Genomic DNA, 15,800 nt, shown 5'->3' on the forward strand with positions numbered 1-15,800 from the left:
TTTTTATAAAGAAAAAAGTTACACACTAATATAGCAGTATAATTTGATCTTGCATTTAAAATATGACTGCTGCATCTTTGCTTCTGAATTCTACATTTCCAGTAAAACATTTACCCAACAATAAAGTGAAAAGACAAATTAGCACCTTAGACTAAATATTACCTACAGACTAATTCAAAACTATATACAGTATAATTATATTAAAAATAATTCAAATGAATTCATACAGCTTTATAAACTTTACAACCATTATGCATCTCTGTATTACACTTGGGTTCGGATGTCTACTTGAATTTTCATTTCCAGCCGTTCATGATTACTGAATAAGGATATATATATATATATATATATATATATATATATATATATATATATATATATATATATATATATATATATATATATTTTTTTTTTTTTTTTTTAAATCAAGCCAATAAGATATTTCAGATCTGAGCATAGCTAAAAAATGTATATACAATATAGAAATCACCATGACGTTTCTACTACTTTTTAAATATCGATACATAACAAATTAGCTAAAATATGCAGAAAACATGAAATAAACCACAAACATTAAATTAAAACATGAAAACTTTCTACAGGATTTTTACAACATCACTTTCATCATCCTAGCTCAGACAAAAGTATCCTGATAAAAACATTTTACAGCTACATCACAAATAGCTAAGGCCAACAAGAGGTTTCCAGCTTGGTCTGAATCTATTCACTATTCACTCTTTCATACTGTGTTACATAGTGTTGTCATAGGTGGGTGTTGAGTACTGCGGTACCTGCTGACCCTGCATTGCCCCTGCAGCGGCACCCAGAGCTGCCTGTTGAGCTGCCTGCTGAACGTGAGGGTTTTTCCAGGCACCAGACACCCACTCATCCTGGGCTTTACTCATACTGCCCCCACTGCCTCGGTAGAAGTTATGAACCTTCCATAAAAAATAATAATACATTTTTAGAAAAAAAAAACATGTACGTATATGATGTATAAGAGAAAGTGAATATCTTAAGTCCTGTAAGTTATTTATTATTATTATTATTATTATTATTATTATTATTATTATTATTAAATTATTATTATTATTTCCATGTAGCCTATCAATGAATATGAGGTCATTAAATAATTTGTAAAATGTTATTTAAAATATTTTTAGATGGAGTATATTGCTTGAGATTTAAATCTACTACTAGTCAACTACCCATTTTCAGAATATGTATAATATTTAAAAGTATGAATAAGTAAAAATAACAATATATTTTCAAACCAAAACCAAATTGCTTTAAAAGGGCTGATTTGATCTGTGCTCTCACAGTTGACTTGTTTCAAGTATGCACAATTACAAAGACAAACTCAGAATATGTTAGTCAATGACTGTGCCAGCCATTCATATTCTTAGTCTTTGAGCTTTTCAGGCACAAAATACTTAGGTAAATAACTTCCTAAAGGCTGTTATGTACTCCCTCATCTAATTAACAACCACTACATGCTCCAGCATCACATTTAATGACACGTCACACGACAGACAACAAACCAGCCCCAAGTCTTCTTTAGACACGTCAGCTAAATGAGCTGTAACTACTGGCAGACAGGATGACTGCACGAGCAATAAGACAAATAGAGGCCTGTCCTGTTTAATAGATGTGCCTGCGTGAATCAGTGAAGGGCTGGTACCTTAGTGAGGGCGATAAATGAAATGGCAGCGACTGCAGTGAACATGATCGTGGGGATTAGCATAATGATGGAGGCAAAGATGCTTGTGCCAAAGAAGGAGATGGTGCCTAACCAGCCGCTAAAACAAGAGAGAGGTGACACGCTAACTCATAGTCTACAAATCCATACAATACATTAACCCATACAATATTTTGTACACTGTCAGAAAATGTTTTTTGCAAAAAGTTTGCCTTTGAAGGGGTGAAACAGCTTGTCACTGGGAAAGGAACATGCACTGCACCCTCTTTACCTCCTTTAGGGAAAGATAAGGTATAACAATTAACTCCGACTGACATATAGTGGGTACAGTGGTTGTACTTTTGAGGATAATGCCCCAGTGACAAGCTGTTGTACCCCTGAAGATACAACTTTTGCACTTTTGTTTTCTGAAAGTGTAAGGTGCACATCAATTATTGTAAAATTATCATATAAGGTAAAATTAGAAGCATTTAGAATAAATTTAAACCAGAAGAATATCTGATGTTGACATTTTATTAATGTACTTTGAAGTTAGAACCTAAATAATCTTAAATCAAGTCAAGTCAAATTTATTTGTATGTTGCTTTTCACAACAGGCGTTGTTTCAAAGAAGCTGTACATGAAATTATGCTATAACAGAAAATGAACGAATATAATGCCAATATGAGTTATTTATGTTTAGAACTATTAGTGGTTATTAGTAATTAGTAAACTAAGTAAGTGTTTTGGGTCAATGATTAATAAGAATGATTTTGTATGAACTGTAAGTTTTAGTGTTAAAGTCCTTGAAGTCGTCCCAAATTAACTGAGGAAATACATGTAGATGCATTGTCCTTTGATTTTGGCCGATGAAAGCTTTTGTTAGAGGTTAATTCATTTTCTATGTAGTTTATTTTTTTGAACTACATAGTTCATTGACTTGACTTGACTTGAAATTTGACCTAAAGAGTCTTACCAAACACCCCATCCTGGGATACCAATGGCCTGAATTATGGTAATAAAAAGCTGTGCCATGAAGACAAAGAAGAATGCCATGAAATAGAAGGAGCTGTCAGTCCTGAGTAAAAAGAAAACATTTTCATCTAAAAGAGACATTCTTTAGGCAAACAAATCATAAAAAATCATAAATAATTTATTATAAAAATAATAAAAATAATAATACATTTCTTCAAAGACTTGTAGGCACTGGCCCTAAATTCATTTTGTAGATATTAAATAGTTACACAAAGAAATCTAAAAAAAGATTTCTATACAAATATTATATATACAAAAACATTTTAATATATGTATTTAATCTAAAACAGACACATTCTTTTAGTAAATGTGTAGAAAATTTTATAATAATAATATAAATTAAGAAAAATAATTTTAAAGGAATATTCAAGGTTCAATACTGGTTTAGCTCAGTTGACAGCATTTGTGGCATAATGTTGTTTACCATAAAAAAATAATAATAATAAAAAAGGTGCCAAGTGAATGGTGCCAGTTTTTGGAGGGTTTAAAGGCAGAAATGTGAACCTTATAATTTCATAAAAGCACTTACATTTATTCTTCTGTTAAAACTTGGGTATTATTTGAGCTTTAAAGTTATTTAAATTGTCATTTTTACGGTAGATTTGGGTTTACAGTGTTACGTTGTTATGGTAATGAAGGCAACGAAGGTATAACTTTACACAAAAGGTTAGTAAGCAATTTTATCACACTAAAATCATTTTAGCATGGATATTGTTTATGTCTTGTGGCTATACTTTTGAAACAGTGAGTATTTTACCATCTACAGATTGGCTCCATTCACTTCCATTGTAAGTGCTTCACTGGAACCCAGACTTTCGCTTTTTTTAAAGAAAAGGAGGGACAAAAAGTCAAAATACATTTTTGTAGTTATCAGCATTATGCCACAAAAGCTGTCGATTGAGCTTAACTTGATTTAAACCCAGAACATTAATTTAAGACTTGTGGTCAATGGATCTAAATACATTCTGCAACTATTGGGAAATCTCTGAAAGATTACAAATATTACACATTTTTATAAAATACAAATAAAATATCACAAAGTATTTTCTGTTCAGTACATTATAAATAAATGTTATAACTGCATGACCCCTACATTTGCAACCTTTTGCATTTACACAACTAGTGCTCACTTGAAGGCATTGTAAATGGGTCGAAACCAGCACACATAGGAACATGGGGTGAAGAGAATAACCCATATGATCGACATGCCAAAGTTAGTCACTCCTCCACCACCAAACATCCATGCCATACAGCCGAAGAAATTCACCATCAGGGTGATGCCATACACTGAAAAAGAGAAAAGTATTTTGCTTTTTACATTTTATAAATATTGCACAGAAGCATACTCATCTTTTCCAAACAGTGTTCAACAAAATAACACTCTAGCTTTGTTTTACCACTTCAGAGAGAAAGAGAGTGAGAGAGAGCGAGAGAGAGAGAGAGAGAGAGACAGACAGACAGACAGACAGAGACAGAGAGCTCTTAGGTGTTTGCAAGAAAATGCAACTGTCAACAAAAAGAGTAAATACTTCACAAAACAATGTAACCTGAGGACCCTCACATGCACTGCATTTGCACAATGGTTATAAATGTGGGCTGCCATAAAATCTGAAAACACATACTGTATTTACCGAGCAGACTAAGCCATAGTAAGTTACCCAAAGAAAATAAGGTTTTGACAGATGATAAGAAAGTATAATCACATACACAACAACAACAACATGCAGTCTACTAACTGAAACAACAAGCAGAGAAAAAGTTCTCGATTCCATACTGTGAGAAATATTTTGAATAATTTCAAAAAAAATTATTTTCATGAAATAGAATTTATTTATTTTTTTTTAATGAATTTTTATTCGAAAGCATGCCACTTCACTCAAGTGCAACACATATATAAACAATACCTTTGGAAGAATCAGCTACAGTGAGTGTCTATAGCAAGAGATGACAATAATGAATGTATAAACACCCTCTTATACTGAAACAAAGCACTGTCCTTTGCAAGAATGTCTTTTTATTTCACTAGGCACAATATTTAGACATAAATTTACAAGACAAATGTGCCATAAGAATTTAGAAAATGTATCTAATTCCAATTTTATAAGGAAAAAACGATATCTTCAAGATGTGTCAAATATGTGTCGCCTGCAAATCAGACCAATATATTATTTATGCTTTAGTTTCATTTGTTTTTCAGAATAGGCAACTCACAGATCCACAAGTAGTAGAGCCTCTTGCACATGGTGCGGTGCTGGTCAGGTATCTCCTCAAAGTCTTGGTAGAAGCATGGCTTCAGTGGAATAAAGCCAGGCAGAGGAGGAAAGTTGTTGTCTACAGGATAAATATACAAAACAATTTTAGCAATAGAATCTGCAATCTATGCAAAATAATGTTGTTGTGAGACAAAAATAATTGTTTGGAGGTCCTTACCAGCCATTGGGATTTTGATGGTAGTTTAAGACTGCTTTCTCTTCAAAATTGTGAATCTACAAGTAAAGAAAAAGCATTGAAGAAGGAATTTTGTCAGGTAATCTAAAAATGTTCTTTGTGTGGTTCCATCTCAATTAACTTTGAAGTCAAAAATATTATTTAATATACTGTGGCTAAATCAGCCTGACTACAGGTTACACCAACAAAATACATTTTTTAAGGGTCAGGACAGTTAGAAAGAGCTTCTTAAGGTAACAACCACACATTTTGAACACTTTTAACGGAGTACTCTTTTAACAAGGAAGATAAGGAGCAAATGCAGTAAGTTAACATTTTGGCAAAGGATAAAATGGGTACTCAAAATACCCTTATGTTTGCAAAAATATTTATTTGTAAATAAATAAAGTAACACTTTATATTAGTGTAACTTTACACTTAAAACAAATATTTTAAGATTTATGCATTTCAGTTTCAAAACAAATTCCATCAAACTGAATTGAGTAATCTTTATTAAATAAAAATAAAAATAACTGAATATTTTAAGTTTCAATTACTTAATTTTATTAAACATTACACAATTCAGTTTGATGGACTTTTATCATGAAATTGAACTAACGTATTTATTATGAGTAATACATATTACAAGTAGCTATAATTAATAACTTTGCAGCCACAATGTATAAATAAAAGCATTTGAGAAAAATAAAAAAATAATAATAATATTACTCATTAAGTGCATGTAGATTATTGTACTACATATTTAATAGAAACTAATGTACATACAAAGTTACATGGACACTGTAATGTAACTGTTGGCCAAATATATATTTGTATATAAAGTTTTTAAAAACGTGTTGTCCAACATTTAGTCAGGAATCAACTGGCAATCATGTTCTGATGACAACTGATCTTTATATTTCTGGAACTGGGTCAAATATTGAAGTTCAGCTGTAGAACTGTCTTATGTTTTGAATTAAAGAAGGAAGACTGAGTGTAACTACTGTAAGAATATGTAAGAATATTGCTTGAGGGGAAGTGTTTAATGTCTTAAGCTGCAGGCTGGGAAATTTGTTAAGAGCTCTTGGCTTAAGAGACAGGAGCTTTTCAAGGATCATAGGTCTGGGTATTTTCTACTAGTGACCCATATTGACACATTAACATCCAGCTCAGCGCTGCTCCTAACATTTTTTCTCAGGATAATCCCACAGTTTGTAGCTGTAACTGTAAATTTGATTGTTTGTTTATCGGTCATTTAGTGTAAGAATTGAGTAAATTAAGTTCATCCATCATGTCAGTTCGATCTAAGCCATACGGCCTGGTATTGACAGAGACTTTGAATGGACAGGGAAATAATCGTCTTACCTTCTACCCACCGTGCGCCTCTCTAAAATATCATGGCTTCCAGTGAATGCTCAATCACACATTCCGGTTAGGAGTTAACAATTTTGAAAACAAATCACAGCCAAAGTACGCAGAGAAACAGATCTATTTCTTAGATTGTTAGTTCACTGAGTGATAGCTGTCATTCCCCACCTATTCAGACACATTCCTAACTGGAAGTGCGGAGTTTATCCAATAGGAGAGCCGCGTTGCTTTATTGACACGCCTTCATTCGCCACCAAGGCCAATCATCGCTTCGGAATGCGGTTGCTCTCCGCGGTGCTGAAGTTGTTGTTGGGTTGGTGTGTTAACACAGAAACCTTTGACCTCACAAGAACTGTTTGTTGTCATCCTGCGCCGTTTTTTTTTTTTTTTTCTTCTAATACATACATACATATATATATATATATATATATATATATATATATATATATATATATATATATATATATATATTTTTTTTTTCCCTAATAGTTATAATTTATCACACATTAGCACATATACAGTGAAATTCTTTTTTTCTATATATATATATATATATATATATATATATATATATATATATATATATATATATATATATATATATATATATTAATTATATAACCGGTCAAAACTTTTGAAACACTTGATTGAAATGTTTCTCATGATCTTAAAAATATTTTGATCTGAAGGCATATGCTTAAATGTTTGAAATTTGTTTTGTAGACAAAAATATAATTGTGCCACCATATTAATTTATTTCATTACAAAACTACAATTTAATAAAAAATAAAATATAAAAAAAAAGTTTTTGAAATTGATGGACCATATAATAAAGAAAAGCAGCCAATAAGTGCCCAACATAGATGGGAACTCCTTCAATACTGTTTAGACTGTTTATACAGCAGGATGTACAATAATCATGCAGGCCTAATAATGCTGGAGGTTTAAAAATTATTGGATCACAGCTGCACTTAAAAAAAAATATTTTAGCCTATTTTAAAGATTTACACAAACAAAACTTTAACAAAAAAACAAAACAAAAAAAATACTTACAATTAAATGTATTACATTTTTATTAATTTAATTTTGCTAACAATTACACAAATATACATGATATGAATTTGAAATGTGTAAATTTTAAAAAATAGGCTAAAATCTTTTTTTGTTTTGAATTGAGTGCAGGGATTAAATTGTTGAATTGCAGAACATGTATCCACTAAATGTATGCTTCTCATGATCTTAAAAACCTTTTTATCTACTGTAAATTATTTTCTTTAATTATTTAAATGAGTTATGTAGACAAATAGGAATTTCTTTACAGAACTAAAATTGCATTTAACTTTCAAAAATGTGATAATAAAATGTGTAAATGGTAAAGTTTGGATAATGAAGGAATCAAGTTTATGATTTATGGGAACTCCTTCGGTGCTGTTTAAAAAGCATACCAAGTGAAACCTCATACATTTATTGATTTATTTAGAGAGCAAAATATTCTTGTTGAAATTATAATCTATCTAGAATGAGAATCTAGAATGGAGTTCTCCTTCATGTAAATTGCTGTTATATAATTTTACCACTAAGGGGCAGAGTTTCTATACATGATGTCACACTTTACAACTTCATATAATCTTGCTCTCATGATTTTAATGTAAAGGCCTTTATTTCGATTTATATATATATATATATATATATATATATATATATATATATATATATATATATATATATATATAAACAACAACAATAAAACGATGACTATAAATGTTCTCATATCTTAAAGGTAACTGATATATTAACCTTGTAGAAACAAGGCATTTCATTTCTATATTTCTTTACTTATTACTTTACTATTTGTTTTATTTATTTCCTAATTGTTGAAATTACTGATTCAAAATAATAGCACTCTTGGATGGATGGGATGCACACTGGAACTGAACGCCATTATTTGGGATGAAAAGCTTGCGCGCGCTCATAATCTCGTGTTCATCCGTTTGTTCAGTTGTGAGTCTGTCAGAGCATCTCATGTCAGTCAAAGAGCAGAACAGAAGAGAGCACGGGTATGACAATGTAAGACCTTAGCTCTAGTGCAACAAATGAAAACCTCACTTCCAGCACTCTTTTTGTGTGTGTGTGTGTGTGTGTGTGTGTGTGTGTGTGTGTGTGTGTGTGTGTGTGTGTGTGTTTGCACAGCATTCATTGAGGAACACGCCTTCAGAACTGGACAATAACACAGTCGTTGTGAGGAATGTGGGGGAAGTGAAATAATCTATTTTCAAAATGATGCGAGGGTATAGACCGGTGAGTACATTTTCAATGCATGTCCACTGTTTAAATGCAGTGTTCGACTTTAAATAGTTTTTGTACATTGCAAATATTTTGCATATTTTGTCTTTCATTGCAGAACAGTTTGAACTTGCTTGATTTTTATGAAAACTGTATGTAAGAACATTTTTGAATATTGTGAAATAAACTAGAATTGCATATATTTTAAATAAGAATCGATCTAAATTTTAGATAGTTCGTTTTAAGACAATAGTAATGTCATGATAATTTCTCACACGATAGGTCGTTGTTGTGATTGTGTCTTCTCAGTGTTCAAGCTAAGGGATAGCTCTCAATGGACTTTCACAAAAACTCTTGAAGCTGCATGAATGTAAAAAAATAAATAAATAAAAATGAATTACCATAGAAAACGCATTGCATGATGCATTTAAATTCTAAATTGACATCATAAATTAAAAATTCAGAGTTGTCACGTTTTTCACACTCAAATAAGGTAGGGCTGGTAATGCAACATTTCCCTCAGTGCCCCAAAGCAATGGAATTATACAGTATGAGCACCCAAACACCAATTCTTAAACACACAAACTGTTAAGATGCCCAGCTATTTGAGAAGGGTGACTTTATAATTCACTCAATCTATAGGGACTAACAACTCTGTAATATAGAATTATAGTAGTGAGCTTCACCTCAGAATACCCCAGCGTTTCAGACACAACAAATAATTTTTTATGATTGGCCTGCAGCATTCATTTATAATCCCATGATTATTGGTCTGCCTTTATGTATAGTCATACATATAATGGCTATCTCAGGGTCTAAAAACCTCCTGTCTTTCTCTCTTTTGTCTCCTCAGACTCCCATCTCCAACACCACTCTGTCCTTCTGTGGCACAGATAACTCCTCTGCGTATAAGGTTGATAATGGCCTGCTTAATAATGGCTGCTTTTTGGATGCTCTAGGTGTCGTCCCTCATGTTTTTCTGCTTTTTAGCACCTTCCCCATCCTCTTTATTGGTGAGATGCTTTCTCATATCTTTTTTTTTTTTTATGAGGGCTTGGTTTCCATGCAGTTCTGCAACATGCTATTATATGGTCCTATAATTTGGAATGCGAATATTTGATAGCAAGTGTTTTCAGAATGAATGTCATTCTGTGGTTGTGTTGTGTAGGCTGGGGGAGTCAGAGCTCTAAAGTTCATATCCACCACAGCACGTGGCTTCACTTCCCAGGCCATGACTTCCGCTGGCTGCTTACCACCGTTTTACTCTTTGTGCTAGTGTGTGAGATTGCTGAGGGAATCGTCTCAGATGGGTGAGAACTACAACTGAACGATTGCTTCAGTGGTTATCTAGTCATTCGTGTTTTAGAATTTGTACTGTTATTCAGTATATGCTTCAGAATCATTAGCAATATTATGTGTGTGTGTGTGTGTGCATGCAGTATATATATATATATATATATATATATATATATATATATATATATATATATATATATATATATATAAATGTGAAAAATGTCAAATGAATGTAAAAAAAATATTTAAAAATGCTGTGAAATAAAGAAGGAATATATATGGTTTCTATGTCTTTCTTAAATGTAAATGTAAATGTGTGATATTGGTCATGTTAACTCCTTTCTCAAATCATCACGTTTTGCATTTATGTGTGGAGTCCATGCCAGCTTGATGGCATGCTGTCATTAAAGCAAAAGGGTGACATACTGTACCACATATTAGATAGTCTGCAATTCATGTTTATATTTTATTAAAATGCGCGTAATGATAATATAATTTGGGTATTACATTAGAAAAGTTAAAAATAAAAGCATTTTCAGTGGTCTCAGACTTTAAGACCCTGTAATATAAATACAGTGTATATGTTTTAAAATGTATAAAATAATTTTTATTCTGTATAATATTCAGAATAATAAAACATTTTAAAAAAGCACTTTGCTTTGGAATGAAACACAAGACTCCAGCCAGATTCATCTCTAATCCATGTTAATCCATATCAATAGATGTATAAGCTCATGATCGATTTTTGGCTGGGTCTTTAGTGAAATACAGAAAAATGCAGACAATATGGGTAGTTCAACTGGTTATGGTTGTGAGTCTACAGCGGTATTTACTAACCATCTGAAATTTCTTTGTCAGGTTTAATCAGTCCCGCCATCTCCACCTCTACATTCCAGCAGGGCTCGGAATACTTGCTGCCATAACTTCCATCATCTATTATCATAACATAGAGACCTCCAACTTCCCCAAGCTGCTTATAGGTATATATTGAAATGCAGGCTATAGTGACCAGAAAGTTTACAGTATCTATGCCTTTTTCCTTTACTGTGAAAGAGAGGACAAATACACTTATAATGTGGTTAAAAATGTTCATGAAATATTTATCTTCTTATCTAGCATTGCTGATCTACTGGACTTTGGCATTTATCACCAAAACCATCAAGTTTGTGAAGTATGACGATCATGGCATCTGCCTGAGGCAGCTGCGTTTCTGCATTACAGGACTGTTGGCGCTCATCTACGGTCTGTTACTGGGTGTAGAGGTCAATGTAATACTGCGGAGGGTGAGTATAGGGTTGAGGGATTATGGAGTGTGTTTGAGTAAACTGTATATCTGATATTCAGGGAGAGGATTATTAATACATATGTCTATGCACTGTAGACTGTGTAACATGTGTCACATTTTCAAAACCTTTAACATTAAAAGTGTTGCTTGTGTGCCAACTGGACTGTTATGCAGAATTGTTTCTATACAGTGAACATGCTCACTGAACAAGTTTATATATATATATATATATATATATATATATATATATATATATATATATATATATATATATATATGTATATATAATCAGCATAAATAAAGTTTAGAATTTGGTCATGTCCTATATTGCCTATAGGGTATCAAGTGAGCCAATGCTACTTACATTGCTTGTGTTTGTTACCCTAGAAAAAATTATTCATGTTATTTATCTGAATTTCTTGTGTGTATTGGATTCTTTTCTTTTTATTATTATTATTATTATTATTATTATTATTATTATTATTATTTTAATGAATGATTAGTCAAATTCAATCCATTCAGCTGAAATCACCTCACAGAGAAAATGCCTAGTAAAAATTTGCCTCCATGTCAGACAATAAATTAAGCCATGAGGACACTCATTCTTTAGGTACAGCATGATCCCCTCTGTCTGTTGCATAATAATATCTGTAGAAACCCCTTCTACTTTATGTGGGATTAAAATGTTGAAAACCTGGGCTGGTTGTAGTTTACAGCTGACTAAAATGGCACCACAGCACACAATGAACTTCTGTTGTCATCCGACAGATGTTTGCAACCCTGTGTCAGTTCAGTCAGTGGGGGCAAATCCCTCTCTGTCCCTTTGCTTTGCTAAGCTGTTTATCGGGATGGGTTGTGTTCTCTAAATTCTGAAGTGAATAGAGGCTCAGTCCAAGTCTGGAGCTTGATATGACTGCTCAAAAATTTATATTTATAATTCATTGGGGATTATCCGTTCTCTTAAAAATACAGTTTATAAAGTTTTAAGCAATTGATTCAGGCTGCTAATTCAACTGCTGACAGCGTAATAGTTTATCAAATATTACACATTAGCTTACATCCATGATGTTTTTATTAGTACATTCATTTAAGACATTCTGGAGTTTGAAAGGTTGGAAACAAAGTATCTTGACATTTATACCATTTGCAGTCTCTGTGCAAAGCAAACATCAAGTCTTAGTCATGTTTGGTTTAGATAACAGGTAGCCAACAGATTTTCCAGAGCATTACTTAAAGACCTCATGAATTGGTTTGACAAATGTAATTGTCTTTGCTGTGTTGGTCAATTTCCTGTTGAAACAGGAAGCTGAGGTGAGACATATATCCAAGGACTTGTCGATTTTTAAAACAATTGAGAGGCTTTATTTTAAGTCACAACGTGCCAAAGCCATGATTTGCTACTTGCTAATGCTAGATGGTCACAGATAGTATTAAGGTGAAGGACATTCTCTTTCAATAAACAATCATTTGTTTATATGTCTCAGCAAACAAGATGATTCAACAGTATTTTTGGTCCAAGAGGGAGAGAAAGTGAATTTTAAATGTGCATATCTGCTAAAAGTTGTTTTGGCAACTTTTATGAGCATCTCAACATTTAGGAGCAATAGACAACCTCAAATCTAAAATACATAGAATTGCTTTCCATGGGGTTGATATATTTAAGAAAGAGCTTCATTGACATGTATCTCCCAATTATCTTCTCTATTCTGTTTCAGCGCTACATGTGGTTTACACATCCCACAGAGGTGAAGCCTCCTGATGATCTCCAGGATCTGGGCGTTCGGTTCCTGCAGCCTTTTGTGAACCTGCTGTCTAAGAGCACCTACTGGTGGATGAACACCTTCATCACCTCAGCACACAAGCGTCCCATCGACTTGAAAACCATTGGCAAGCTGCCTATATCCATGAGGGCTCTTACCAACTACCAAAGGCTCAGCAAAGCCTTCGATTCACAACTGGTAATTTAACTTCCATCACAGCATTAAAAGGGTTAATTTTTAATTCATATAGATTATCTAATATGCTCTAGATGTCATGAATCTATACCTTCTACTTTGTGCTGAAAAACTTGATGTAGCTATGATAAGTCTCTTTTCCATCTTGTTTTGATTGTTGCGCTGTCACTGTAATGGCTTGCACTTAATGTGGCCCTGCAATGCTGATAATACAGTAGCTTGACAATTTACTTCATAGAGTTAACTCTGAGGAATGTTAATGTGAGTCTTATGAAAGGACCTTTGGTATCCATTGTTTGAGTAAAAATGAGAAATTTTTTAAAAAGAGCAAAATGGCTTTGGATAGGTGAAAGTATTTGACATTTGCCAACTATTTATGATATCACTCAAATTACAGTAGGCAAGACAAGGCAAAGCAGCGAGTCATTAACTAGGAAGCCCATGAGGTCACAATTCTGTTCCTTCACTATAATGACTTAGAGTCACTGTTCCTTTAGGGCTAATGCTTATTTCTGAAATTCTCCGAAACAGTTACCAATTTAAATGGAAAAAGATGTTACCATCCATTAAATAGGAAAAAATAATAGAATCAATATATTAAATATGGATTTATTCTACTCTTAAATGTTCACATAATAATGTCCAGTCCACAGAAGAGTGGAATCTTGCACATCTATGTCTTCATCTCTAAATAACTAATATATAAAAGTAAGCTTGACATTGTAATTCAATTATAGTACCCTGTGTGCTGCGATTGCGACCCTGTGTAGACTATCATAGGGCAGTGCATAAAGCTGAGTAATTCATTTAACAAGATATTTCATAAGTTTAACAGACAGTGATATCCTTTACTCACTTTGTAAACTGAATTTTCATCCCTATTACTCAAGTGTGTGTGAATGTGTTTAATGCAATGCGTTTTTACTGATCCTTCATGTTTTTTGTTCATACAATTTAATATTTTGTTTACACATCCACTTGTATAACCAGAGTGCTTATGTCCTTAATATAGCATGAGTTGTTTTTATCCCTTTTGTCATGAAACACGGAAGGGACTTCTTGAAACAGATTAAACTCCTTATGTAAGATATGATGCAGATGATATATTCAGCAAAATATGTTTGGGTTTGGAGCTTACATAATCTGCACATCTGTTACTAATTGACCATTTTTAAGATGATTAAAATTAAATATAGTAACCAAATCTCACAATCGTTGTACACATATAAACCAGTAGTAATTAGAATTTGTCTGGATTTGTCATCTAGTTGTTGACCAATATTTACCAAACTCAGCAAAACTGCTTTCAGTGAACTCACCCGTCATCTCTTGCTCTGTCTGTGTAGGAAAAGGGCCCTGTCCCTCTGAAAGGATCAAGGTGGATCTGGCGTGCTTTATGTCAGGCATTCAACAGACCCCTGGTGCTAAGCATTACTTTTCGCTTCATGGCTGATCTGCTGGGCTTTGCTGGCCCACTCTGCATCTCTGGGATTGTTCATCATATCAGCAAAGACAACTACACCTCTCTGCCTCCGGTACAGATGCATACTCATTTTCACAAATAGTGGCCCAAAAAAGTATTTGGACACTTAGGCCACACTTAAATTGTATAAATGTCATTGTATCATGTTACAAAATATCAAAAGTGACATGTGATAACAAATGATGCTAGATCTTTTCTCAAAACTATCTTTACTTTTTGTCACCAGTTTTACTATTACTTTTAACCAAATGGTCCCAAGGTCATTTTAGTGGAAGTATCACAGGTGTCCTAGCAGAGTAACCATGGGTGTTGTTAATCACATTAACTATGGACATGTTCCACTAACATTTGACAACCAGGGAGTCTCCATATAAAAACCTAAAAACGTAATTTTTAAAAATTAAAACCTATTTTTGTATGAAATGTTTTGCTGGTGAAATGTGCTTGCTTCAAAATAAATGCCACTTGGTTTGGTATAATGTTATCTTATGTTATGCATATTTAAGGGTGACTGAAGCGTCCAAATACCTTTTAGGACCACTGAAATCTATGTTGGTAATCTAGCGAGCCTTAAGCCCTATTCGGACGGCAATTGTTTCTCAGGGTGACCTCTGTTAAAGTACATTTTCATGGCTCCTCTTTGATAAAACTCATGCGTTCAGATGACAATTAAATCTCGGGGGACGAGCGAGACTTTTTGTTGATCACATGATTGCAGTTGCACTTGTTATATGGAAAATTCATCAATCCACAAACTGTGTCCTCTGTATTTGCGTTTAAATATGTTTGGAATTACGCTAAAGTGAAAATGAAATTTTTAAAGCATGAGGGAACCGCGCTGCAAAGCGCTGCGGACATTTACAGTGTACATTTTCACATATGGAGCAAGCCAAAATCTTTGCGAAGAGCAATTAACGAATCAAGAAACCGGAGGGACAAGACTGTTTATCAACGCAGCCAAATAAATCTGTCAATAGGGTACGCATGTTT

General features: G+C 33.1%; 2 protein-coding genes across 2 annotated transcripts in view; one reads left to right on the forward strand and one right to left on the reverse strand.

Annotated features, from left to right (window-relative positions):
- Nucleotides 1-435: 435 nt before the first annotated feature.
- Nucleotides 436-6,680, reverse strand: LOC127417190 (secretory carrier-associated membrane protein 5-like). Its single transcript, XM_051657022.1, has 7 exons — nt 6,506-6,680; nt 5,144-5,199; nt 4,925-5,044; nt 3,844-4,000; nt 2,655-2,756; nt 1,682-1,799; nt 436-938 (listed from the first exon to the last, which is right to left on the reverse strand). Exons 2-7 carry the CDS (start codon nt 5,148-5,150, stop codon nt 750-752), a joined length of 693 nt encoding a protein of 230 aa, XP_051512982.1. The 5' UTR covers nt 5,151-5,199; nt 6,506-6,680; the 3' UTR covers nt 436-749.
- Nucleotides 6,681-8,782: 2,102 nt separating this feature from the next.
- LOC127417192 (ATP-binding cassette sub-family C member 8-like) overlaps nt 8,783-15,800 on the forward strand; it is a gene marked incomplete at its 5' end in the record, with an annotated part of 37,773 nt that continues 30,755 nt past the window's right edge. Inside the window, 7 exons of the mRNA XM_051657027.1 lie at nt 8,783-8,806; nt 9,645-9,804; nt 9,960-10,101; nt 10,946-11,067; nt 11,204-11,370; nt 13,088-13,330; nt 14,674-14,862. Coding sequence (XP_051512987.1) covers nt 8,783-8,806; nt 9,645-9,804; nt 9,960-10,101; nt 10,946-11,067; nt 11,204-11,370; nt 13,088-13,330; nt 14,674-14,862 — 1,047 coding nt within the window. The remainder of the gene's footprint in view (nt 8,807-9,644; nt 9,805-9,959; nt 10,102-10,945; nt 11,068-11,203; nt 11,371-13,087; nt 13,331-14,673; nt 14,863-15,800) is intronic.

Source organism: Myxocyprinus asiaticus, chromosome 26 (assembly GCF_019703515.2).
Source record: "Myxocyprinus asiaticus isolate MX2 ecotype Aquarium Trade chromosome 26, UBuf_Myxa_2, whole genome shotgun sequence".
In the NCBI taxonomy this organism is placed as follows: Eukaryota; Metazoa; Chordata; class Actinopteri; order Cypriniformes; family Catostomidae; genus Myxocyprinus; species Myxocyprinus asiaticus.

Bases quoted from the DNA above. Each gene is read 5' to 3' on its own strand.
- LOC127417190 (XM_051657022.1), bottom strand. The intron at 1,800-2,654 runs GTAAGACTCTTT...CTCTTGTTTTAG, and splicing joins ATCCCAGGATGGGGTGTTTG to CGGCTGGTTAGGCACCATCT. The intron at 939-1,681 runs GTACCAGCCCTT...TTTTTATGGAAG, and splicing joins CATTTATCGCCCTCACTAAG to GTTCATAACTTCTACCGAGG.